Source organism: Cenococcum geophilum (assembly GCF_001692895.1).
Source record: "Cenococcum geophilum 1.58 unplaced genomic scaffold K441scaffold_11, whole genome shotgun sequence".
NCBI classification, from domain to species: Eukaryota; Fungi; Ascomycota; class Dothideomycetes; order Gloniales; family Gloniaceae; genus Cenococcum; species Cenococcum geophilum.
Window position 1 is genome coordinate 98,362 of NW_027137569.1, and position 27,041 is coordinate 125,402.

Below are 27,041 nucleotides of genomic sequence, written 5' to 3' on the forward strand. Positions count from 1 at the left end.
AGCGTTCCCTAAAGTTCTATCACCACTACACTACTCTTAGCTGCCATTTTCTTACAGTATTGCATTTCCGCTAGACTCTCTATTATTGTTATTATCCTCTTAAGTTGACTTAAGCGTGCGGTAAAGCGTTTCCATAATGGGATAATTATGGAATTTGCGAATATATTTAACTATATACGATCTAACTTTCTACCAATTGTTATCTATAGTGGCTCTCCTATATATCCTTTTATAGGGCAACCAAAAGTTAGGATAAAATATATTGCTAGTATCTTAAGACCTAATTTAGTTCGTGTTATAAAATACAAGCCTTACACTACCTTTATCTAGATTATTGTTTATTAAGGAGGTAATCGTAGTAACGATTACGTTATAGAAAGTAGTGTTATACTAATCTCTCCCTATATCCCAAACTTGAGGATCCTATATATTAAGATCTGGGTTATATTTAGAGAAATGCCATTATATTAAAATGCTGCTTATACTACTTCTGGGATCTATATAGTTAGCATAGAAATTATTTAGCTATCTATCTAGATCAAAGTTAGCTATGTCCTAAATTTCTTATAATCTCCGTTTCTCTTCTTTAAAGATATACTAAATTTTAGGATAAATATAAAATAACTCGCTGAGTAATCTATCCCTATCTTAATTCCTTATTATAACACTTTCTCTATAAGGAGGTGGTGAAGCGGTACCTCCTATATTAGGAGGTAGTGGGGAAGTACCTGCTCTACTAGGAGTTAGGGATAGTATATAAACTTCACGCTAACTTCCATATATTAGAACCGAATTTCTATATTTAGGACACCTATTTACTAAGCCGCTGTCTTTAATATAGTCTTGGTGGAACCTATAGTCGCATAGTAAGACTACTAATTAAGTAGTCTACGTTAGTCCACTTCTATATATAAAGCACTCTATTCTAATTTTATTTAATATTATATAATCCTTCGCTTTTAACTCTGGTAGATGACTTATAAAACTTATAAACTAAATAGGACAGACTAGGTATCTATTATTAAGACTACTACGCTTAATATAGTCCTAGTATATAGTATAGCTACATTATATATATCTAGAATCTCTGTTTATCTACACTAAATCCCTTATAGCCTAATAATAAAAGCTATATATTAATTCTACATTGCAAAAAGCCTCCGATTTTTCTGCTAAGTAAAATACTCCTATTAGTATATACCGGGAAAGCTATAATAGAGGTTTGTTCCAATCTTCTTCTAGTACTTCTTGCTACCTTATATAGACTTTCTATAGAGGGCTAAGTGCCTACCGTAGAGGTAAATCAAAAGGTCGGTCTAATATATTAGGCAGCTAGTTTGTAGTTTCCTCTCTAGGGGTTAATAGCTAAGATCGAGTTTCTACTAACACTAGTTGCTAAGGTTATTAGGGGATTAAAGTAGACTTAATTAATTCTGCGGGTTATTACTATAGAGTTAATAGAGATGACGGGATATTAGGAGACTCTCTAAAAATAGAATTTTCCTCTTTAGGGATTACCGGCTAAGATTAGGTCTCTAGTAATACTAACCACTAAGGTTATTTAGGAATTAAAGTAGACTTAATTAATTCTATGGGTTGTTGCTATAAAGTTAACAGAGATAAGGGGATATTAGGAGACTCTCTAGAAATAGGATCCCTAAAAGGCGATTGCTATTCACACGTAGACAAGGTAGTAACTTCCTCTTTAGGGGCTAGTAACTAAGATTAGGTCTCTAGTAANACTAACCGCTAANNTTATTTAGGAATTAAAGTAGACTTAATTAATTCTATAGGCTGTTGCTATAAAGTTAACGGAGATAAAGGAGAGATATTAGAAGACCCTTTAGAAATTATATCTCTAAGAGGCGATTGCTATTTACCCGCTAAAGTAGATAAGGTGCTAGATTCTATAGGTTACGACAACTATTCTTACTACTAGCTAAAGGGAGTTAGAATAGCGTTCTCACTAGAGGAAGGCCTACTAGAAAGTTCTAATAGCTATTATAAGCGCTTAAAGGCAGATATAATGGCTATAGCAGTAGTAGGAACAGAAGTAGACTCTATAAATTATTATAGGGGAAAACGAGGCGGTGGTAGTATGTTTCCTACAGTTATGGCACTTATATATATAGGAGTTTAACCAATACGCTCCTCATAAAATAGTAGATCATTTTATCTTAGGGATAGTATAGAGTTAAAATAAGAAGTAATATTAGATTGACGACCTCGCGCCTAGGGCACTAAGCCTCTTCTTAGTAGTAAATCATGGCTTTACGGCAACTGCGAAGCAGGCTCCCTACTAAGACGTACACTTTAACGTCCACTAGTTTATTTACTAGCGGATTACGTAGCAAATAAGTTTAAGGCTTATACTTGCTCAATATTAAGTAATAGGGGACGTAAATAACGACTTAAAGTAGAATGTAAACCATAATATAAACGAGGTATGCCCTAGACTATCTAGTTTATAAAATTAGGCTAGCTGATTAAAATCTATAAGCGATTTAAGTAGAAGAATATAAAACAATTTCAGGGTACGTAGGATATGGTTACCGTAAAGCACCGTCCTTTTATACTTCTTTTTGGCATTCGGAACTCTAAAGACTAAAAAGGGGCCACCTAGTTTAAGGCCCATTTTTAGGCTCTATATAAGAGGGACTGAAAAGCGGCTTCTATTAGCTATAATTAGTTGCCTATACTCTAAGGGTTAGCTTTACCATCTTACGCGAGGACCGTATTCTAGACCCCTTTTATATTCTTAGGATATTTAGGGCAATTACATAAATATAGTCACTCTTATACTTATATTAGTAAGTTCTATAATAATAAAAAAGGCTATGCATTTACTCACTATTATATAAGTTTTTATATTTTCTGCTAGGCTAGGTCTAGCTTAAAATTAAAACCTTAGTAGTATTGCCCTAGCTATAACTATATTCGCTAGTAAACCCGCACTAACTCCTTTTTATTTTTTGCCCTTAGTAAATAGCTTATACCCTTATATAGAGGCAACTATTTAAATCCAGATTGGTAATCTATTAGGCTCTAGTATTATTAGCCTTATTAATTTCGCCATTATATCTAGCTCTTATAGACTTAAAAGTACCTCTCTTTTAAACTTAACCTTAATAGTATATTATAGTCCTTATCAAACGGATAGATCTCCTACTATGTACTCCGCAACCTCTTAGTCTAATATTACTATAATCCCGCCAAATACTGCCAACTTATCCTTTAACTTTAACACAACTGCTAGACCTTTAGTTTAACTATTTATAACGCCTACGCTAACAGACCCTAGTATTCTTACTAAAGTAGGTATTCTATTTAAGTAGGGCTTCCTAGATATTTCTACACTTTTATCTACTATCTTTATTTAGATAGCTGTAGTCCTAATCTAGCGCTAATATAGTTTCTTACTTTACTGCTTTATATATAGATATATAAAGGTAGAGGCGATAATGCAATCAATTAGAATTATTTATTAGCACTTACTTTACGCCAGAAGATTACTATTAAACTTATTAGTTATTAGTAGAGTACCACTCTATTTATATCGCAAGCGACGCCGTTATAGACGTGTTATTTAAGCAGTGATCTTGTTAGATGGGAGTGAAGTAAATTTGGCCTTAGATCTACTCTAGTCCAAATTGCTTTAGGCTTAGTATCTTCCTATATTAGCTAGAAACCTGCCTAAAGAGGTATAACTTTGCATTAGATTTAATACGAGGTGGATTTAGATCTAATAAGATCACTATATTTAAGTAATATAATTTAGGAATAATCCTTAGATTTACAAATAAAGATAAATAGATATTTAGCGCACTATATAAGGCTAATCCCCTTAACCTATAAGGAGATATCCTTTTTACTCTTCCCTAGTATTGCTAGCTAGATCTTCCATCACTATAGGTTCCGGTGACGGCATAGCAGGTCTTCTAAAATGGATTTGACTAGGCTTGTAAAAGCGCACTACAGTTGCCTTATCTCCATTGGTAGAAGATTTCTCCTACATTCCTTTTATAATATAAGGGGAGTAAATCGGCTTATCCTCTGATATAGGCCCATAAGAGCTCTTTTTAGGCTATATTAGTATATAACCGTATCCGCAGAACATACTAATTTGTTTAATTTTTAGTCGAAGTAGTAATTGATCTTCTAGATCGAAATGGCTCGAATTAGCTTAGTAGTATTTCTAAAGATACAAAAATTAATTATAATAAAAGCACGCTTAAATAGACTATTAAAAGGCAGAGGCGCCTTATAAATAATGGTTATTATTTTAGAAATAGACTTAATATAAAGGGCATATTGCTAGGAGCACTATTGTTCTATATATTAACGGGCCTAAAACTAGGTCCTTAGCCGGAAGTGGGTCCTAGATAATAATAGCAAAAGGGACACATTTTAAGTCCCTAAGTTTCCCGCCTAAAAACTGGCACTCAGTAATGTTTTCCGCTATATTACTATTAAAGTATACCCCTACTTATCTTATAAACGACAATATAGACACTAACTCTAGCTATAAAACTAAGATTTTAACTATATAACCCTCCACCCTAAATAAAACTTTCTCCATTAAAACCTTAATAAAAAGGGTAGAAGAGTTTTAGAAAAGGGACTAACTAGAGACTCTTAAAAGGCTTATAAGGGAGAATTTCCTTTTATAGCGACGTCTTATACGCTATTAGGAATACTAGTGTTCTATACTTAATCTACTACAGAAGGCCTATAAAGCTATTTAGTTAATGCACAATGCGCTTGAAAAATACACTCGTAAGAAAATAGCGGCTAAGCGAGACTGGCTTGCGTTTTGGGGAATTAGGGTGGAATTTACTAAAGATTTAGGATATAGTCTAGGTGGATGGATTTAGCTATATTAATATTGCTTTAAGGGCTAGCAACTTTTATCTCTTTATTAGTAATTACTTTAATAGTTTATAAGTATACTTCCGATATATTGCATTATAAAGGCCTAAAACTTTAACGTCCGTCCCTTAGTCGAGAGACGCACCCTATAAAGAGACAAATTATAAGTACTTTATGTTAAATACAATAAAATAAAATAGCCGCGTTTTAGAATTTATCTTTTTACTTAAATTAAAGATTAAAGTTAATCTAAAGCTTATAAGCTTTGCTAAATAGAAAATTACATATATAGGGATTAAATATACGCTTAAGCCACTCTAAGCTGATCTTAGAGTCGGTATATCCAGATTCGGAGCACGCATACTACCATCTAGGGGTTTAGAACGTGGTCCAGTTGCTTTAATAGGTAGTAGCAGGCCAAATAATTATAGGTGTTAAATACCTACCGTTAGCGCTGATGCATTCGATCGCGGTAACTATCGTTTGCTTGACACGCGCACCTCTATAGTCTCACATATCGTCCTTACCTATAAGGACCTTAACGGAGCCTAGCATAGATAGTATTACTCCGGTCTTATCCATATTATATATATTTTCTGCCAGAATAGCTAGATCTTATAATACCTACCTAATCTTCTTAAACCAGTCTATAATCTTCTCAGATGTTTTTCTCGTAACGGTTCCAGTCCAGCGCCTTAACTATTCTTACTTTGAGTTCTAGATAACGATTCTCCAGGGCCTTAGCCTAATTCTTGCCTAGGGGTTTACATGGTCTTTCCTGCATCGGCCGATTACGGGTGGCAAGGAAGGCTATTAAAGGTATATACTTTATCTACACTAGCTGTCCAAGATAAGACATTTACAACAAGAAATCTACGACGGCTTTATCTTTGTATAGGTTAAGATACTCTTAGCTTTTAGCCTTCTCTTTAATCAACCGTCATCCCTTTATACGATAATGGAGGGTAGTATAAGGAACTTTCCTATAATCTACTAGTGCACGGTAGGATTTAGGAACGCCAGGAGGTACTCCTTATACTAGTACTTAACTAGCTCAGTCTATATTAGCTTACTATAGTAATAGCAATAAAAGGGAATAAACAATGGTAAGGCGGGTAAAGGACGGCGCGGAGTTAGGGACTAAGCCAGACCCTAAAGAATAGCCTATTTTAGGCATATCTATTTTTAGCCGCCCTAGTTTCTAAATCCTCAGATTTTTAAGGCCGCACCGGGCGGCAATCAAGGAGCAGAAAGCTACGAGAGTTCCGATATCCTCAGCAAACCTTAAATTTTCTATATTAACTCTAAACGTTCAATTAATGACACGCGCATAGGGCTATAAGCTATGGCTTAGGAATAAGCAAATTATACTTTAAGGAGTTATATAACCCTAGTCTATGCTTTATAAACCCTTAAGAGTGCGGGGAGACTAATATACAGGAGATAGAGCCTACTCTCTATAATAGGGTCTTATAAATGTCAATAGAGGCGTTAGTAAATTAAACTTAGAAAGAACTAATAAATCTATAATACTATTTTAGGTGCAAGTTAATATAAATTAGCTATAAACGTGGGAGACTTAACCATAAAGTTAATTCCTTATTACGTGATTTAACGGCGCTAATATAGCAAAGCACTTTACTAGAATATGGCTAAGAACCCAAAACAACTCCGTCCTAATAAGCCGCCCCTTAGTAATAAATAACCGCATAATTCTACTTAATCTATGTTCCACCCAACGTCTTCTATATAATACCGCGGTTTAAAAGCCCCTGGAAATACAAATTAGATAGCTAAAGGGCTATATAAGAGATAATTTGGTAAACTAGGGAAGCTTTAGCTTTGTCTATCTAGACGCCTTATTAGGGAGTGTTATTAAAATCCCTTACTTCGAAAATAACGATGTAATTCTCATTAAAAGAGCCATATACGAGCGCTTTGATAAACATAGCGGCAATATAGGGCTTTTATAATATCGAGGGCGTTATAACGCTAGTATTCGGCTTAAGTTTATAAGTAATTATAATCTCCAAGCCCATCTTTAGGATTATAAGAATAACGTTACTTTAGAATAGCAGCTTTAATAGGGACAGGAAATTGCGGATACAGTTACTTTTATCTATTTAAACGGCGTAATCCATAGGGACCTGCAATGCTGTAATATTCTCTTAAACCAAGATTTGCATACAAAAGTCGCTGACTTTAGTGGCTTATCTTTAAATGGCTCTGCTCTCCTTATTATCATAGCTTATAGTTATTAATACCCTAGAGAGCTACTATTAGTGCAGGCAGACATCTTTACCCTTAGATCTACCCTATATAAAGTAGCGAGTGGCCAGACTCCTTTTAATAGTTAGACTAATAAAGAGATTAAAGAGTTATTCAAAAGCTATTAATTCCCTAATACGGAATACTTAGGTCTTATAGGCCATATTATTACAAACTACTAAAAAAGAAATTACCACAGTGCAGATAAAGTCGTAGAAAAATTCAAAGGTATATTATTTTCGCTAAAAACTTCGTTACTAACAATAAGTTTAGAAAGCCGTTAAATTACTCCCAAATCCTTTAATCCCTCCAAAACAGCAGCATTAGCCTTTACGATATCGGCATTTAGGTTACTCGCGGCGGTCTTATAGGTTTGGAGATTAGCACGTTAATAAGCACACTTAACGTTGAATATACTATTAGGTATAGTTAGGGCAATTCCCTTTCGCTAAGGAACTACTTAATTGCATAATTGCTCCGTTTATACCCTTTATTAGCTTTTAGTCTAAGTAAGGAGTTTCGCTATCTAGTACGTTTAGGCAATAGTCCTAGATCTTATGGTTAACTACATAGTTATACATATACTTTTTAGGGAAAGATATATAGTAGCACATCTTATTTACTGTGCTCTCGCAGCGTAATTTAATAAATGTTTATAGACGTCTTAGAAGGTTTTAAGGTGGTAGTTAATATTTAAAACATTTAATAATAGGAAGCAGGGAAGAGATTACGTGCCTATAATAATGCTAAAATATATTCTAAAAATAGGATAGTATTAAAATTAATACTATAAAAATATAGTTTAATATAAGTATGCTAATGCACATTAATACGTACTAAATTATCACGCCTTAGCAGATACCCCTCCTTCGCCTAGCGAAATTCCTTAAATATATGTTTATAAAAGCAGAGTGTCTTAAAACTTTCAAATTATATATTTTTTTAATAGAGCTATTAATCTGGGACCCTAAAATTCATACTTAGGCCTATAGCCATAATAGAGTAGGGGGGAACAGCTAAAGTGGCTCTTAACGCCACTAATAGGACGATTAATAGCATAACCAACTATAGTTATTTTCTTGCTATAGAGTGGTTTCTATATAAAGAAATAGCCGAAGAACAAGAAGATATTAAGTATAACTTTATTAATTCCCAAGTAAGAGACTTTAGAGGTTAAAACTACAAATTTGTCTCTTAATAGGGTGCGTCTCTTAACCCAGGGACGAACGTTAAATCTCTTTAATCTAGATTTCTTATATGCTCCTCTAACTACGTTAAAGAGATAAGTAGAGACGCTAGGTAACCCTTTTTCTTTTTCTAATAAAGGCTTTTCTAAGCAGCCGTAATACAGGTAAAACATAGTACATTATATAAGAAATTAATATAGTGCGCGTACTTGCAAATTCCAAGAGGTACTAAATAGTAACTAAGTAATAATAGGGGTAAGAGAAGATAGGTTATTATTCAAGCTATATACGTTCTAGCAGCTAGTTATATAGAGCCTAGAGCTTAATTATATAAGGATTGCCTATTCTACTCCTAAAAATAAGCGGTCCTAAAAATAGACTTCTTTTAACTAAGAACGTTGCCTATATATTCCTACTAGGGTTAGGTAGTTAAGCACCTTATTAAAATAGAAAAGAGATATAGTAGATACATTTCTCTATCTTTATAGAGTCCCATACTAATAAATAGTCGCTTACTATATAAATTCTACTTAGAGTAACTAACAAGCTGTTGGCCAGCAATAGCGTAAACTATCCCTAAATAACCCAGCTACTTTAACTTTATACTATCTTTAAGCTCTCCTACTACGCTATCTACAGTCCGCTTAAGTTCTGCAGTCTATACCTTTAACTTTTTAATAGAAGTATCGATCTCCTAATAAAACCTATTACATTATTAGAAATTAAACTATTAGTAGGTCCTAAACTATTACCTTATCTTCTATTCCTCTAATCTATAAGTATACATTAGCTACATTTAAAAACTTCCCGCCTATATAGAGACTTACTTATTCTACTAGTTTTTGAAATTAATTTAAAAGTTCCTAAAATTATTTTATAGGGTTATAAAAAGCTTTTTAAGTTTCTCCGCTCTATTTTAAAGCCCTAAAACGACTTACTTAAGTTCCTTAAGTCCCTCTTCCTTACTTAATAGCTTAAATAAAACATTTTAATCTTTAACAGCAGGCTATATCTATAGTAGTAAATTATCCGGGATTATGGCCGGAAGACTAGATAGATTATCCTATACGGGCCATCCCTAGGCGGTTGTTAGCAGACTAGCTATACTAATTAAATTACATAATACATTTATAGATAGTTGCGAACAGTGCTTATCGGGAAGCCATAGTGGAAAATCGCACGATTTATAGCAAGGGTAGCTTTTTAAATAGGTAAAGTCCTACTATAATATCTTAGTAACTACCTAGTTAGCGGCTGACTAAGAGACTTGCCATATACTCTACGTAGACATAGTGGCATATAAATACTTATATTGTCGTTAGTTTTAAGCGTTAATTATTCCCTTAAGTATCACGCTTTTACCTTCTGCTACTATAGAGTAAAGAATTAATAGAAACAGTCTGTGCTTAGTAGCTTAGACCTATTCCTATTTTATTATTATAGCTTAGACTAATCTCTCCCCTTAAAACTAAGGTTTTAGATTTAATATCTTATTACTACACCTTATCCTAACTCCTATTCCCTATAGGTCAATTATAAATAACTATAGATTTATACTATCTTCTAGCATTAAAGACAAGAGTCTATTAGTACTAAAATGCATAGTAATCCTATCCTTAAGGATTATTATCCCTTTATACTATCCGCCTTAAAGCCAATCCCGCACCTCTTCTATAGCCAGATCTATAGCTTCCTCACTCCTTAATAACCTCTTATTAGCATCCGCTGTAAATAGCTAAAGTCTTATATATAATCGTTAGTATACTAGACACTTTTAAAGACAGCCTCTATCCTTATAAAGCTTTTTATTAATTAGAGTTTAAAGATAAAGCTCCTATATATTAGATATATTTATTTATAATAGCCGTATTCTATCTAAGAGTGTATAGTAGATTTTAAAATTATAATTAAGGCCTTTCTACTATAATTCTTATAAGAGGGTATACTAAATACCTAAAAACTAGAACCCTATAAGGAACCAAAATATAATCCCTCTAAATTAGAAAGGGCCCCTAAGGCAATAAAAAAAAATACGGCTTATATTAAACTTCCTTTATTTAGCAAAAGTAGTTAAGAACTAATACTAGTTTTCTTTAGCTATTCTAAGAGGTAATCGGTAACGTTAGTATAGTGTTATACCCCTAGCGAAGGAGTTTACCGCCTACCACTTGCGCGCCCCCTACGCCGCAATATTAGGTATACCCCTTAGCGAACAACTATTCAGCGTCTTACCTTATCAATAAGATAATAGGTCTATACATATAATACCAAAAGTTCATTAATCTAGGCTCCTTATTAGCTAAAATCTTATTAATAACGTTAGATATAACTCGACGGTTAAAGGGATAGGGCTAGGAATTTACCTACTACTTACGCACGCTCCCCCGCGCCGCAGTATAGGGCGTCCTCCTCCGCGCCGCAATATAGGGTATATCTCTTAGCAAACGATTATAGGGCTAGGAATTTGCCTATCACTTACGCATCCTCCTCTTAGCAGTATAGGGCGTCCTCCTTTTAGCAGCATAGGGCGTCCTCCTTAGCGCCACAATATAGGGTATATCTCTTGGCGAAGGACTATAGGGCTAGGAGTTTGCCTATTACTTACGCGTCCTCTATCCGCGCTGCAATATATACCATTCCATCAGACTTCTTAGAAATTTTTAGAATTTCTAGGCTTAGCAATAGTAATTTTAGCTTCGGATAAGACTTTAAAGTATAGATATAGCGCTTAAACTTCGTTTTAGAGCTTATCCTCTCCTAGAAGGTATAAATAGCAACATTTGCACTAAACGGCACCGCCCACTTAGGCTCTATATAACTCTAACTTTCCTTCTTTCTACGGATATAAGGCATTCTATCTATTAAGCTAGAAGACACTAATCTAAGCTAGAGTCCACCAATCTAAGCTAGAGTTCACCGATCTAAGCCAGAGCCCTCTAATATACACTATCCTTTAGTTAAAACATAGCCCCTTAATAGCCTAGACGTTATATTAAATATAGTAATATAGTCTAGGTAAGACCTAAGAGTCTTAGGTACCAGTTCCATCTAATCTATTAAGTGACCCATATTAATATAAAAAGAGAACTATTAAGTTCCCGCATCAACGCTTAACCTTAATCTCTTCTTATTAACTAGCAACTTCTCGCTATTAATAATAGGCTTTATAATACTTTATAGATTATAGGTATCTCTTATATAAACCTATATAACTTTTAAGCCGCACTCGCTGCCTATAAGCAGAACCGTCTTCAGTACGCTAATATATACAAATCTCTATATACACAGTATAAGAAAGCGATTACAGAACTTAGCGACATGGCAAATAAGTATCTGTCCCTATATTAGGAACTAGAAAGTACTTAAGAAACTATTTACACCTATAAGTCTAGGATTTAGGAATATAAGTAACGTCTAGGTAGCAAGGCTATTCTAGGCAATAATAAGGACCATAATATAAGTAAGGCAGACTGGGATATAGTAGAAAATGCTACTATAATAAAGGAGGTACTCAAAGGCAGGATCAAGGAGCTCCTAAATAAGAAGGCTAAGATAATACAAGAATATGCAAACGAAAAGTCCAAGATAATACAAGATTATAAGAATAAGAAGTCTAAGATAATGCAAAATTATCTAAACAAAAAGTCTAAGATGATATAAGATCATTAGAATGTATTAATTAATACTACTAATTATATTAGTGCTGCCAAGAGTAAAATTAGTGAATTTAAGCGGATATAATTAGAATTAGTGGGCTTAAAGTTATCTCCGGAACCAATCCGGTCCCTAAGTATTAGGAAAAGACTATATAGAGAGAGCTTAGAGCAGCAGGTAATGCCCCTTAGGAGGGATAAAAAGCGTAGGCGGGTAGCAATAAGGTATAATATAGGGATGTAAAAGTATAATAGAGTTAAAGAATAGCACTAGCATTCTCTTGTTTCTAGAGCGTACAGTAAACATATAGTTACACTCGTTTATATATTAGTTGGTTTCAATTTTATCTTTAAATAGCGTCTCTCCCTAATGCCAATATTTAATTAAATAAAAACTTTAGACGGTTAAATACTAACAACTATATAAAGGGTCTAAGAACTAATACCCTATATCTAGCACAAGCTAAGAAAGTAGCTACTAAATTAATTAGCAAGAAGTTACTAATATTATTCTCCTGCATTACTAGAACTTTTATATCTCCCTTATAAAAAGGATATAGCTTGCGCTAGGTATAAGCTTTTCTAAGCTCCGCGGACCCTAGTATTATAGTAAAAGCCGTAAACTAGGACCCTATAATTTCTAAATCTAATATAAACTAAAAGTGGGCCCTAAGCACTAATAGTAAACGACTTTTGCCCCTAGCGTAATGCTATAAAGATACGAATCTATAGCCGTAAGCATAAACCTATAGATAACTCTTAATATAAGAATCATGCCTAGACACAAGCGAATAAAAATCTGTCTTCTCCCCTCTACTTTTAATAGACCTCTAACGCCCACCGCTGCTAATATAGAAATTAGCTATAATGATAAGTTATCTATAGTAATTAAAGCGACTAAAGATAAATTATAAATATCTAAGGAAATACTAACTCCTAATCTTTAATAGATGCTTAAGTAGACAACGCGGGAGAATAGCTAGCTCACGCTAGAGTTTCGGCGTCTACGGCAAAAGCACTATAGAAGTATATATATTATGGCAGAAGCAAGGCTTATTATTAAATCCCTTTAGTAGGTACTTAATAATTGCCAAAAGTTACAGAAGGAAATTAAGGATAAAATTGCGTAGGGGTTAAATTAAGTTAAAATAGTTGCCAAAATTGTATTGCCAATATATCGTCAACTAACAATCTTTAGTACTGGCTCCCTTATTATATATATATAAAGGTTCCAGAGCCTATTTTCAGAGTTAGAATCTTTAATTTATTCTTATTTATAGACCCTCCCAATTAATAAAATATTAGTTCCTTTAGATATACTCTAATAACTTCCTATAGTTAAAATACTATAATCTCCAACCTACTTTCTATCTAGCTAAGTAATTACAATCACTATATCCGTGTAATGCTTAGGGTATAACCAGCGAGCTATATTTACTAAATTATAAGAGGACTTTAGAGACTCTTAGGTATCTAAGAAAATCTACCCCTCTAAATCTATTATATTAAGCGAACCTATACACTTCCTCTAATATCCTTTAATCTCTTAAGATTAAACACACTCCTTAGCCGCCTGTTATGTCCTCTAAGTAAGTATAAATAAAAGTCTAGTTCCTTTAAATAAATGTCCTTATCTAATATACGTTAAATAATCTTACGAATCTTATTACTTGTCTCATTATTTATATATACTATTTTTATATTTAGCAGTAATTAAAAGGCGGACTAGTTATTATAACTTATAAAAAACCACTATACAACCCTTTCAACCTTCAATTTTAGATCTAATTAGACTTTTAGCGTTTATAATGGTGTATATTATACTAATACGCTCTTTAGGGTAAATAATATCTCCTCGCTTTATTTAGCTAGAAAGATAGTTACCTAAGATAAAAAGCTAAATGTTTAGAATCTAACACCTAATCAATATAAATACCTTATATTATATCTAGAAGTAGACAAACCTTATTAATATCTCTACTAAGTAGCTCTACTATTATATCAGCGACCTAAGCTACGTGCACTTTAGAGAGGTTATTAGCAAGTCATTCCTATAGAAGTGTGAGAGAGCTTATATTTAGAGTCTAATTCCCAAAATAGAGCGATCCTTTAGGTTTTTACTTCGCAATTATAGCATCCCTTTAGAAGCTGTGTAATATATAGAAGCTAACCTGCTATTCCAATCCCTATAGTAAATAGTAAGACCGTCCCGTATAATTTGAGGTTAAGTTTATTCCTATATAGTCCCTTAATTACGGCTCTTATTTTAGAATTATAGACAAGATTATTATTAGTGTATAAGAATAGGCTCCTAGTAAATCTACTCCTTTTCTAAATAATTAAAACTATAACATTATTGCCCTTAGTATCGCGATACTATTAAGATATATAAAAGGGATATAACTACGTAAATAAGGTATAGCTTACTCCTAGAATGTAGAGGTATATATACTAGCCAGCTCGAGGCTTTTAAGGCCTTAATAGTTGGATATATATATAGACTATATCCGGAATGGGTATCTCCCTCCTATAAGGTGTTTTAATAGCTATTTATTATATTCTTACTTAATTTAGCGGCTTTCCATACTTAACGTTGCGGTATAGCACTTAACTAAATTGTAGGACAGCTATAAATATCTAAAGGCATATTGCTGCGAATAAATATACCGCTGGCGGCGTTAATAACTCTTTAGATAGACTATGAAGATATATCGCAGCTATAACTATAGCGCTAAGTATTAGGTGGAGCTTCGAGAAGATTTTATAGGCATATTGACGTATACTAGCGATAGAAGAGAGTAGTATAATAGCTATAGTAATAGCAGCCTAAAGAGCTCTATTAGCTTATATTTACTTCCTAGGACTAAATTTAGCTTATTATTAGCGCCGCTATATCTAAATATGTACGCAGGTTAGGCTTCTGCAAAGATATAGCCGCCGCTATATAAATAAGGCCTTTAACTATAGCCACTCTTCCTAACCATTGGTGTATCTAGGCGTAGGTACTAAGCCTAATTCTACAGCGGCTAGTAATAAGATTCATCTAGGCCCCTAATGACAGTGGCGTAAGATTAATTATAGACATTAGTCTAGAGCGTCTTATTAGCCTAAAAATATCTTTAACTCGGACGGTAATGCAAAGAACGTTTGCTACTAAGAATGCCAGAATCAAAACCGCGTTAAATAGTGTTATCTTTTTAGAACCTCTTAAATATCGATAGATCTGTGGATAAAATACATACTTACAAAAATAAAATGTTGCGTGGGTGCGGGCAAATTTAATAGTTTTTAATAGCGGAGAAGTAGTAATAAATAAAGCTATAAGGCCTAAGCCCACTAAATACCATTATATAATATCCATAGTGAGTAAGAACGGTAATTTTCAAAGCCTATAAGCGCGGTGTACGCTTACTGTGCTTTATATTTAACCGACTTTAGCTTAGAATATACTAATATTAATTACACTTTAAAAAGGCAGGATAACGGAAATAGGTCCTTTGCCAAGAGCAGTGATATTATTAGATTGGCGGCAATTTGGCGTGCTAGGTGGAGCCAACTTGTTCTAGCAGTAGATTAAGTACTTTTATTAATGGCGTTGAGTGGATTTAGAAGCTTTAGCGCTCCTAGAGCGCTAATACTATACCTAAAATAGAAGTCCTTAAGTAGTAACGGGTACGTGTATAGGGGGAAGCAGTTAGGGCAGTAAGGGGCATAAGCTTACGTGGTCACTACCTATATATATACTATGTATAGGCCTATCCCATTCTTCTATAGTATACTTTAATTAGATACAAGTTTAATAAGTCTAAAATTATATCTATTTTTTTTCTTCTAATACCTAAAATATGCTAAGACTTGCTATAAATAGTATATATTAAAACTAGAGCGCTATAGCGCTTAATAGATAGAGTGGATTTTGCCTTAGATCTACACCACGCCAATTTAATAAGATTACCGGCTAAGAGCCTTGAGCTTTTTTTAGAAATAGAATTTTCGCTAATATACGGCCGGCAATCTAAGACTAGAGGATTAGGAACATTTATATACTTTATAGTATACACTATAGCGAAGCAGAAGCAGTTAGTTAAACTTTATAATAAGCAACTAAAGAGACGGTTAAATGGCTTAAAAAGTAAATACTACTAGTATAGAAAGCTAGAAAATATTGATTTAGTATTAATTATCCAGAACTATAAAAAAAAAGAGATCTATATATATATATTAATAGATCTAAAGTTATAGTGGCTGTCTAAGGAGCAAGTTATAAGTAGGTAGCTAAGTTATAGGTATCTTTACTTTTAATATCTAGTGAGTAGCTAGCGTATCTTAAGTCTATAAATAAGCTACCTATAGATATAGAGAGAATTAGGTTAGGAAAGTATTTAAGGCCTATAAGTATAGCTAGGAAGAAGAGATTAAAAAAGGTTAGGGAAGCGATTATATCTAGGGAATTAATATCTAAAGAAGGGTAGATATTGGAAATAAATCTACCTAAAAGATTAGTTGCGAAAGACGCACTAATCTTTCTAGAACTGCTATCGTTTGATTTAACTATACTAAAGAGGAGAAAAGTATAAGCGGGTTTCCTTTGGCGTCTTCTATATTAGGACCGTAGTTATTAGGGGTTAAATAGAGGAGGTAATAGTAAGGGTATAGCCTTAGGCTTAATAGATTAAAGGGGAGCAAGGAAGTGCATTATTAGAGTTATAAGATAAGTTAGAAATTAGCGTATAATGAGACGTAAAAGTATCTGTTACGACTTAGGTTTATAGGTAAGAGAATGCAGTTGCATTAAGTAGGCAGTACCTCTCGTGTTCCGCTATAGGGAACTTTGCAGCACACGCGATAAGACAACTACTACCTAACTCCACCATCACTATCATCAATAATAACAATAACGTTATTTTCGAGTCGCAAGCTAATATAGCACCATCCGCCCGAATATTTAAACCCTTATACACCGCGCTAAAAGCCCCGCATTGGACGGTTCACGAGCGCTCTACCTGCCTTAGTTAATCTCATTCTACCATCGTAATACTGTCTGACGACCTAGATCGTCTATACGAACTATGTCTTAGTTGTCTCTCAACTTATAACTAAATGTCTCATCGAATGTCTCATTACCTATTTTCTATTACCTATTTTGACTCAGTTGTCTAGACCTACCTGATGTATATAAAGAGCTTCTAGAGCCCTCATTAATAGACAGAGTTCTCATTCCTGATCGTCCGTTCAACACATTCCCTAAGGCATCTACTACTGATTCACGATATATTAGATTGCAAGTTACACCGAACCAAAGTATTCTGTAGCGGAATGCAATCTGTCAGTTTTCTGTTCAAAAGCCACTAGTGACGATACTCCCGGCTTCGCAAGTTCTTTGGATGTTTAGCAAGTGTTTTAAGCTATCTACATGAGACTAAAATCCGCCATCGAGATGTCAAACCTGAAAATATTCTTGTCAAGGGGACAAATATCTATCTGACCAACTTTGGGATTTCACTTAACTGGGAAACCCTCACGAGGAGTACAACCACGCAAGACACCGCCAAAAGTATTTTATGCTGTGCTCCTGAAGTCGTGTCGATCAGAATATCAAAGAATGAGGACTCTGTCCATTGAATGTGGCTCTAGAGCCTCTATATATACATGAGAAAGGTGTAGGCAATAGGAAAGAGAAAGGGGATGGGGGGTGGGGGGTGGCAATAGAAACAAGGGGTAGGCGATCGAGTCAATGGGGTAGGTAATTGAGTCAGGGTGGCAAGACAACCTGATTCGGGTCGACAAGTCGCCGGATCGGAAAGCCGGAATACCTCATCACTCGGATGCATATTCCTCGAAATGTTCATCATCATTAAAGGCCGCAAGATTGCCGATTTGAGGCAATTATTCAAGTCAAAAACAGAGAGTCCTTAGTTTTATGACAATATTCCACACTTCAAGAATTGGGTTACTTCACTTTCAGCACTTTTCTCGAAGGTTGAGTCGGACAACAATGTTGCTGATTGGATCTTTGCTACGCTGCAAGCAAAACCAAAAGCAAGCATTTCTGCCACGAGATTATACGCTCTGATCTCCAACTTTCAAGACAGAGGCAAAGAGTCGAAATTCAGGAACCCGTTTTGCCGCGAATGTTGCGCAGCGGAGCCGCAGTCTGCTACTGAGAGTGATTCCGATGGCGATCCGCTAGCACGCTGGACAACCACCGAGTGATATCTTCCTCCTATTGCGTGGGAGCCGTATACCCCATGTGACCTCGTCATCAGATGCATGTGCAAATGGCACGACACCCAGACCAGCAGGCTCTTGAAGGAAGTGGCGCTAGAGTGTTGCGTCGATGAAGCGTCACCAAGACCGGGAAGCACTTGATGAGTGGTCCAGGTGGCGCGTGATCAGCGCGTTTGGCAGAATAACCTAGCCTATAACCAACATCTTTTCCTCTACCTGCGAAACGCAGTTCGTGCAGCCGGGCTCTCTTTGAACTATTGGCAATGGAAATACAAAGTTGTAGACATCCCCGAGCAAGGTGGAGGCGGTCTCATAGGTGTCATGCCCTGTTTTGGGAACGGGACTGATGAAAATGTAAACGCTAAAGCGCTCCCAATCTAAAGCGAATCTGGATACCGTCAGGACATATAAGCTGTGGAAGGAGCTTGGGGAATATATATACCTCTCGAAAACGACGTTAGTAATAGTCTCCCATACATGCAACCTTACCAAAAGGTGGCGCCGCACTTCTAAACTTACGCATACCCATCCTACCATCAAAAACTATCGATTTTCTAACTTTTAAGACCTAATTCCTACTGCCTAGCAAGCTAGAAGTGGATTTATTCGTCGTTTTACCCCCTTTTCCCCAACAGAAAATTCTTCTTAGGGGTGGTCCTAGCTTAAGCGAGGCACGGACAGGAACACCAAAACCGAACACCAAAACGAACACCAAATAGGGGCTAATTTTCTACTACCTTTTAGCCTAATCTCCCCAGAAATCTTTTAGTAGGATTAGTAAGGAGAGGGGTATAAGGGTAGTAAAACTATGCCAAAGAATACTCAGGCTACTAAGCCTAAAAAAAAGCCTAAAAAGCCTCCTAGAGGCGAATACACTACAGAGACAAGTGATGACGAACTCTTGTCTGTACCCAACAGGCCCCAAAAACAACCTCCTATAGAAATAAGTGATAATGATTCTATATCTATATACACTTTTTCTGCTGGTCCTTCTCCTTCTCCTAGCCTATTTGGGGCAGGGGAAAAAAGAGGACATCCTCAGTCGTCTTCTTCTGAAAAAGAAAACCAAAAACTTGCAAAAAAGACAACAAAACTAAGGACTTTCTCGGCTGGTATACCTAGTATATCTTTCCCTCTCCTTTCTCCAGAACAATACCTACAAAAGGCCCTAGAAAGCCTAACCCAGGCTTATAAAGGGCTAGAAGAAAAAGAAGAAGAAAAAAAGGAACAAGTTAAACAGCTAGAGGACTATACACGTAGTATCCTAGCTGGAGAAAATCCCTTTACAAAAGAAAAAGAAAAGACAAAAGAGGTCCTAAAAGGACTAGTCGAAGAAGTAAGGGCTCTCCGTAAGGAGGTAGCCCCTACTAAAGAAACCTACGCAGAGAGACTAAAGAAGGACCTCCCTTCTTCTTCGTCCTTACCACTACTATCTCCTACCCCTTCTACTTCTACTAGAAGTAAGAAAAAACAGCTACAAGAAAGGAAGCTAGTTCTAATTATAGACCAAAAGGACCAACCTCTAGATACCTTCTCTATACGAAACAAAGTTAATTAACTATTTGCATTAAAACTGCAAGTAGAAAAACCAGTTTTAGCGTCTATAGCTAGAACTAAAGGAAAACAAAATATTCCCCTTACGACTACAGAAGAGTATAATGCGGATTTCCTAGTTAAATATAAGGAGATCTGGCATAACTGCTTTACCTTTTAAAGAGAACAAAAACTNGAACNNTGGGTTNAAATTATAGCCCANNGGGTTCCTACCNTACCTTTNCTAGNAGANGGNGGCTCTAAGCTTCTAAAAGAAGAAATTGAGACCTTTAATCCTATAAGGATATAAGGACTACCTAAATGGATCTTATCTAGTGTAAAAAGACACAATCCACAAACCAGATTTGGCTCTATAGTTTTTACTATAGAGAACGAAGAAAAAAGACAAGAAATCCTTAAGCAAAAAGAGATTTTAATTGCAGGTATAGCTACTAAGGTAGTAAAATACCTTAAAGTCTCTCCTACTACGCAGTGCACTAGCTGCCAAAAATTTGGCCATATAGGAGACAGATGCTCTACTAGGGCCTGTAGATATTGTGCGGCTGCACATCTATCTAAAGACCACTCTTGTTCTACCTGTACAATAACAGGCAAGCCTTATTAATATACTACCCCTCTTTGCATCAATTGTAAAGGAAATCACTTTGCTAATAGTAAAGACTGCGAGACTCTTAAAGCAGCTAAACTAGTACATGAATAAAACAGATAGGACTTTAGAAGGGGGTAACTCCTACTAGACTCTTAAAACGATATTAGAGAGCAAAGGAACAGAAATAAATTGTAAAAGGACAGGGACAGGTGTTAGGATTTCTTATAGTTTTTCCTACCGTTTTCTCATTCCCTAGTAGTTGTAGTGACTTAGTAGTTTACTAAGGAACTATAAACCCCTAGTTTAGGGGTTTATAAACTACTAGGATATAGCTACTAGTACATATTAAGCTGCCTAGAAAGGATTTATGTATATAGAACTATAGCGCCATAGCCTGAGGCTGCATGCGCAGTATTGTACGTAGTATAATACAACGGATAAAAAAATAAAAAAAAATAAAAATTGTCTCCCATCTCTATCTCTACCCGTACAGTTTGTCGGAGACGAGGTGCTGGAGAGAGCTGCTCACGATGGTGCATCCGAAGGAATATAGTCTCTTAGAGCTGGCATTTGAGGCGAGATCTGCGGAGGCAACAGATCTGCGTGGCAAGGTATTTGCTCTGCTTGGTTTGGCAAAGGACGCCAAGGGCCTGCGATCAAATCATTCAGAAAATCCTGCAACATTGCAGATTGACTACCGCAGTTCTGTGAGAAGTGTATACATAGATGTAGCAGATGGGTTGCAGGAAGTCTTGGCCGAGGCGAGACACAGATCTCTCTTGACAAGAATTACCCTCTTGGGTCACTGATTGGCGTGTTCAAAAGAGAGGAAATGACATCAATGAAAAGAGTGGTACTGAGCGCTCTTCCACGTACCAGCAGCGAGCCAGGACGCATTTATCCCGAGTCTCTGCCCACTTTGGCGAGAACGACACACTGATATTGCAGGGAACGAGGATTTATACCATCACCAATCAAACCGATACCTTCCCTATAACGCCGAGAAATGAAAAATTCTAACATTTCAAGCTGGCTGAGGCAGTGTGAGGAGCTGGCTACAGGCCGCGAACAAAACGCGCGAGGCCGCTTAGCGGAAGATACTCTATGGAGAACACTAATATTTGATACCGCAGAGGACTGCCGACTAGCATCAAGCGATTTTGAAACACGCTACCACGAGATGCGGCATTTTATTGGGAACTATCCAGCCACCGAGGATGAGGAGATGTACGCGTGGTTCGGCACCCACGCCGGAAAGTTATTGATGGGAATGGCGTCGAGGTGCCAACGCCGACGGCTTGCCATTACAGCCGGGAATCGTGTCGGCTTGGTGCTTGAGACGGCGTGACCTGGAGACTTGATAGCTGTATCCAATGGCTGTGCAATGCCGTTTATGCTGTGTGCGGATATCCGGTGTCGCTTTCGTCTCGTTGGCGATTGTTACGTCCATGATATATGGAGAAGCTGTGGGGGAAGCTATCCAACCTTTACGGGATGGAAGACGGACCTATCGATCCGAAGAACTGACTGATGTAAGATAATGTGGCCCCGGTTTTCGGTGGCCATTTGAGTGGATGTTAAGGATGGCGTGGTCCAAGATTTGCTTTGGGGGATCAGTAGCTGATTCTCATATAATTGCAGTGAAGTTTTCGGCCATCACCTAGGGGCTTTTCTGACCCTTCACCATTCATGTCGTTGTTGATGTCTATAGTGAGAAGTACTGGCAATAAGGTGAGGTATTTTCTACATATTGAATACGTCGTAGAGACACGTGTAGATGCTTCAAGATTACTGGCTTGGTGTAAGCTTGTAAGGTCATATGGCCAAGGTCTCATGATTTGTAAGTGTCGTCTGATATAAGACACCAGAAGACTAACCTTAACGAGACTACGATCTGATGGTCTTCGAGATCTTGGTGACAATCTTACGTAAAGAACGCCTTGTACATCCGATATATTGGGGGATTTTGCCATTTTACCGAAATAGTAGTCACAATATAATTGCCAATTAAATTTCTTTTCGTCCCAAATTACAGCGTAGTGAGAAGGCGGTTGTGGAAAATTGGGTATGCGGGACCTGGTGGGTGCTAGGTTGCGTCGCATTATGGGTGTCACTAGTTTAAAGTCAATGTGGAGTGGTGAAGGGAAATCAACGAAGATTAATTAGCGTGGGCAGTAATCGTAATACATCTCGATACACAAAAAGAACATCAGGGAGAGCGGAAATCCGCGATTCCTACCCGCTCAAAATAACCCGCAAACTCACACAACGTAAAGGGGAAAAGCACAGGAATGTCGCATCCGTTCCATCTCATTTTCGAGGGCTTGGCGCTATCCAAGGCCTGGCTCATTTGCTCCCTGCTCGTGCAATGTTCGCAATGTAGGTTCCAAAATCAATATCGGCAAATTATCAGACGGCGCAAGCCTGTTTTTCGACGTGCTAGCTGCTCTGATTGGACAAAAAGGGGGGTAGATGTTGGGAGGCATAAGAGATGTTTAACAGCAGTCTTCGGCGCACTCGCAGCAGTCGGCACAACATTCGCATCCTTCTTCGCACACAAAGCAGCAGCAGAGGGTGGCTAGACTATGCAATTGAGTCAGCACTCAGCATATTGTCTTTGTTGCTACGGAAATAGGAATGAAAGAGAAAGCGCCTACCAGGCGGTTAAGCAGCCGCGGTTTTTCTTCTGCACAACAACTTGCTGAGGTGGACCCTGCTGGTATTGCATCTGCGTATAGTCTGTGAGTGACTGGGTCTGGGAGAGCGCATTGAGGCGATCAAAGCATACCTGGCCTTGAGGAGGGTATCCGCCATATTGTCCTTGTGGTGGGCCGTATTGGCCTTGAGGCTGGCCGTATCTGTTCAGTCGTTAGAACTGTGCTTGTGCGTGGCTTGCGCGATCTGCAAGGGCAAATAGCGGCAGGGGAAGAGGGCAGCACATACGCTTGCTGTGGAGGTTGAGGGTTTTGGTAGTACCCTTGATTAGACATATCGAAAAGCGGTGGAGCAGAGTTCTAAGGGCTGTTTGTTCGGATAGTGGAGAAGAGCTGCGGCTTTATCTGTCGGGTGAAGACTCTGCTAGCGGGAGGTGTTCAGAAGTCGAAATAGAAGCAGATGGTGTTCAATTTACGATCGTGGGCATTAAGACGGTTGAAGACGGGGAAGGAAGGGTGATGGCTGGGAAAAGCAGGGTGTGCGGAAGATAGGTGTTTGGGAATCGGTGCGCTGGTGCGTCTCTTGTATCTGAAGGGCAAGGGTGGCGACATGCAACAAGCAGGGATTCGACTCGCTAGCTGCTGTGTCAAGCCACAATCCTAACGTATGCCATTGGCACTATTACGCGTGCTCTGCGGAGGCTGTGGCAGCTGATGATGCTCATTCTCAGCTACCAAGCCGTTAAGTGTTTGCTATTTTTTGAACTTGTCTTAGAAGTGTTATGGGCGGTTGTCAATGGTGGCGGCCTGGCACCGCAGAAGTAACCGCCAAGAAGGTGCGACTGGCCTTGGCGATTGAGCTTGTAGGCGGGAGGCGTCTGGTTTTGCCTCAGCCTTTTTCAGCCTTGCAGGTACATTGCAGGGGGAGATCTTACCATCAATCTTTAGCTTGAGAGGAACTCTCGGAATTGGACGTTGGGTTTCCGGTCTCTCCACAGCGTCTATTACCCTCGAAAGCAGTCGGCGCTAGTTCCATTTAGTCATTATTATCCAATCGTTCTCTAGTTATGCGCTCTCTCGCCGGGCCCTGACTAGGCTCCGTAACGGTGCTGTAACAACTAGTATAAATATATACTTTTCGGTAGAGTTTTATAACCTTTCTTTAGTATTATCCCTTCCAACGTAAAATGGGTCCTACCGTTATCGATAAGATCCAGCCAATAGAATCAGTGGGATCAAGGCTCCCTGACCATAGGCGTACTTTTGATTCTAGTGTTCGCGCACGGTCCAACTCTCGTAGAACCCTACCGTTGAAAGGGATACAACTGCTCCCTCTAGCGGCTACGGGCTACTAAAACGACACACGAATAGGCTTTAGAGGGTAATATTTAAAAACCTAGTTATTAAAGATTAGCTTCTATAATAGTAACTAAGAGCTAAGAAAGCTATATTAAGAGCAATTATATAAACAAAGTATATAGTTATAAAATTTATAAACTATAAAGCCAATTTAAAGTACTACGTTAAAAATTATTTTAATAGGAAAACGGAAACTTTTTATACTAAGCATTAAAGGGGTTGGCGCATACGCCGAAGGCGTTCTGTTGCAAAAAGTCTTATTAGATTAAATTTTAACTGAAAGTACGGCAGAAATGACGCGTTCCTTCCCGATTTGACCCGAGCCCGTGGCTCTGAGATTGCTTCACATCACCCAACTTACAGTCCCTCATCAAAAGTCTCCGTGCGAGCGCATTTTTTAGACAACCCACCTTGCTAAATTACTATATAATAACCACATAATTAATTCTAAAGCTATAAAAAATATTTAAAGTTTATATTATATATAAAATCTAGCTATTATACCCTTTTTTAAAAATTTAAAACCTATAACTCTTTTAGAAATCCTATTAATTTTTTACTAAAATCTAAAACCTATAATATATATTTTCTACTACTAAATATTAAATTTATTTTTTAAGAATATAATATCTTATAGACTTTTACTTTTACTAGAACTTTTTTTATTTAAATTTTTATTTTAAAGTGTGAAATTTTATTATAGCCCTTTTAACCCTCAATTTTTTTTAAAAAAAAAATTTGTATAGGAAATTGCATTTTTCTACTCTTTTTCCACTTTATAACCTTATAACAATTTTTTAAAAATACTTTTTAAATAAAAATATAAGTAGAGAAAGTTTTAGTAAAAGCAAATTACTATAAGATATTTGTAAGGGTTATTTTGGCCCTTACTCGGCTGCATCGCCTAGGGGCTCTCAGGGGTCGCCAAGGCTAGCCTTCGGCTAGCCCTTGGCACCTCCTTATAAGCACCTCAGGCTTGCAGCCCTTCCCTCCTCATCGGTTCGTCTCTCTCCGTACGAGGCTATTGCCTACTCTTTACCATATCGTCCTCTTCCATCGACTCCCTATGTGACTCATGCTCGGCTTGCCTGCTCCCTACCGTACACCCTGGCAATACTGCCTTACAATATTAGATTTTGAGAAATATTTTTAATATCTAGTAATAGAAAATATATACTAAATATAGTAAGTTTTAGTAGGAAGTCGGTAAAACCTAGAGACTTCTAACAAACGACTATAGATTTCAAACACTAAAAAAGTATTGCGATTACTAGATTATATATCTGTAAGTAGCTTTAGATATTTTTTTAAACTCTAGAATTAATTGTATGACTTTTATATAGCATTTTGGCAAAAAGTGTCATTTTTGGTATGACCTCTGCACGGACACTTTTGACGAGGTACTGTAGCAACTTAATACACCGGCGCCCTAAATCCTTATTGTTGACTACGTTCGCTGCTTCGGTTTAGTCACACTATTAGTTAGGAATATTTTACTAGTTTGCGGGACCAGCAATCCTTATACTGCAGTAGGCTCGTTAGAAGTTTTCACTACCGCCCTGTAACGGGACTAGCTTAGTTACAGTAAGAATGTCTCGGTAAAACACTCGACAGATAAAACCCAACGCTTTGATCGATTTCGGCCGAATTCTACCAGTTTAATTGAATTCTGCCAAGTTCTACTAATTGATAAAATCCCTGATATACGAAACCTAATGCTTTAATTAAACGTTACTAAATTCTACTAAGTTTTATTAACTTAATTAAATATTATTAAAAACTATTAAAGATTACATATATATATGCCTATATATCTACTGCTAAGACTCCTAACAATTTAATTATAAGATTTTTATTATAAGGTATAATGCCTAGGTATATAGTAGGGAGTAGGTAAGCCGAGAATAGGTTATAAAAGAGTTAATAGAAGAGTCGATAGAAGAGGACGATATAGTAAAAAGTAGGTATAGCCTTATATAGAGACAAATCAATAAAGAGAGCAAGAGGGCTATAAGCCTAAGTAAGGGATAAAATACCCCTTACACCTATATTCTTTTTTTTCTTTATATAATATTGTATTCTCTATAAGAGCTAGAATTTTAGCTTTAGATAGAATTTATACTATTTTTTTTTTTAAATCTACTCTAAAGTCTCTTCGCGCCTATTATAGACCTTATAATAGAAGTATTATAGATACTTTTTAGTAGACTAAATAAGCTATAAAGAGTAGCACGGGCTATAATAAAACCAGTAAAGCTATATAATAAGTAGTAAGCGAAGTTATATAATAAGGTCTATAAGGTTTAAGCTTAAACCTATTACGGCTCGTATAAATACCTCTAAACTAAAGCTTGTAGAATGCTGTATTACAAAGATACTAAGCTAAAGAGAAGGAAAAGGGGGTCGCTAGGACTAAAGTAAATAAATATATAGGGGCAGCCGCTAAGGCGCTAGTAATAGGCGAGCTAATTATAGGTGTAAGGCATATTGCTAGGGTGTACGGTAGGGAGTAGGCAAGCCGGGCATGAGTCACAAGGAGAGTCGATGGAAGAGAACGATATGGTAATAAGGGTAGGCAATAGCCTAAGTACAGAGAGAGACGAACCAATGAGGAGGGAAAGGGCTGCAAGCCTAAGGTGCTTATAAGGAGGTGCCAAGCCTAGCCTTCGGCTAGGCCTTA

The 27,041-nt window shown here is 36.8% G+C and overlaps 3 protein-coding genes across 3 annotated transcripts; 1 reads left to right on the forward strand and 2 right to left on the reverse strand.

Annotated features, from left to right (window-relative positions):
* Positions 1–18,030: 18,030 nt before the first annotated feature.
* Positions 18,031–18,804, reverse strand: K441DRAFT_656174 (uncharacterized protein; the record flags this gene model as incomplete). Its single annotated transcript, XM_067647969.1, has 2 exons — positions 18,648–18,804; positions 18,031–18,593 (listed from the first exon to the last, which is right to left on the reverse strand). Coding segments are annotated over exons 1-2 (292 nt in total), but the record flags the coding sequence as incomplete, so codon positions are not given.
* A 1,945-nt stretch (positions 18,805–20,749) lies between these two features.
* Positions 20,750–21,255, forward strand: K441DRAFT_24496 (uncharacterized protein). The gene has a single exon (XM_067640737.1). It carries the CDS (start codon positions 20,879–20,881, stop codon positions 21,155–21,157), a length of 279 nt encoding a protein of 92 aa, XP_067506384.1. The 5' UTR covers positions 20,750–20,878; the 3' UTR covers positions 21,158–21,255.
* A 1,289-nt stretch (positions 21,256–22,544) lies between these two features.
* K441DRAFT_24514 (uncharacterized protein) lies at positions 22,545–23,387 on the reverse strand. Its single transcript, XM_067640738.1, has 4 exons — positions 23,292–23,387; positions 23,137–23,206; positions 23,006–23,076; positions 22,545–22,926 (listed from the first exon to the last, which is right to left on the reverse strand). Exons 1-4 carry the CDS (start codon positions 23,336–23,338, stop codon positions 22,788–22,790), a joined length of 327 nt encoding a protein of 108 aa, XP_067506385.1. The 5' UTR covers positions 23,339–23,387; the 3' UTR covers positions 22,545–22,787.
* Between the last annotated feature and the right edge of the window lie 3,654 nt (positions 23,388–27,041).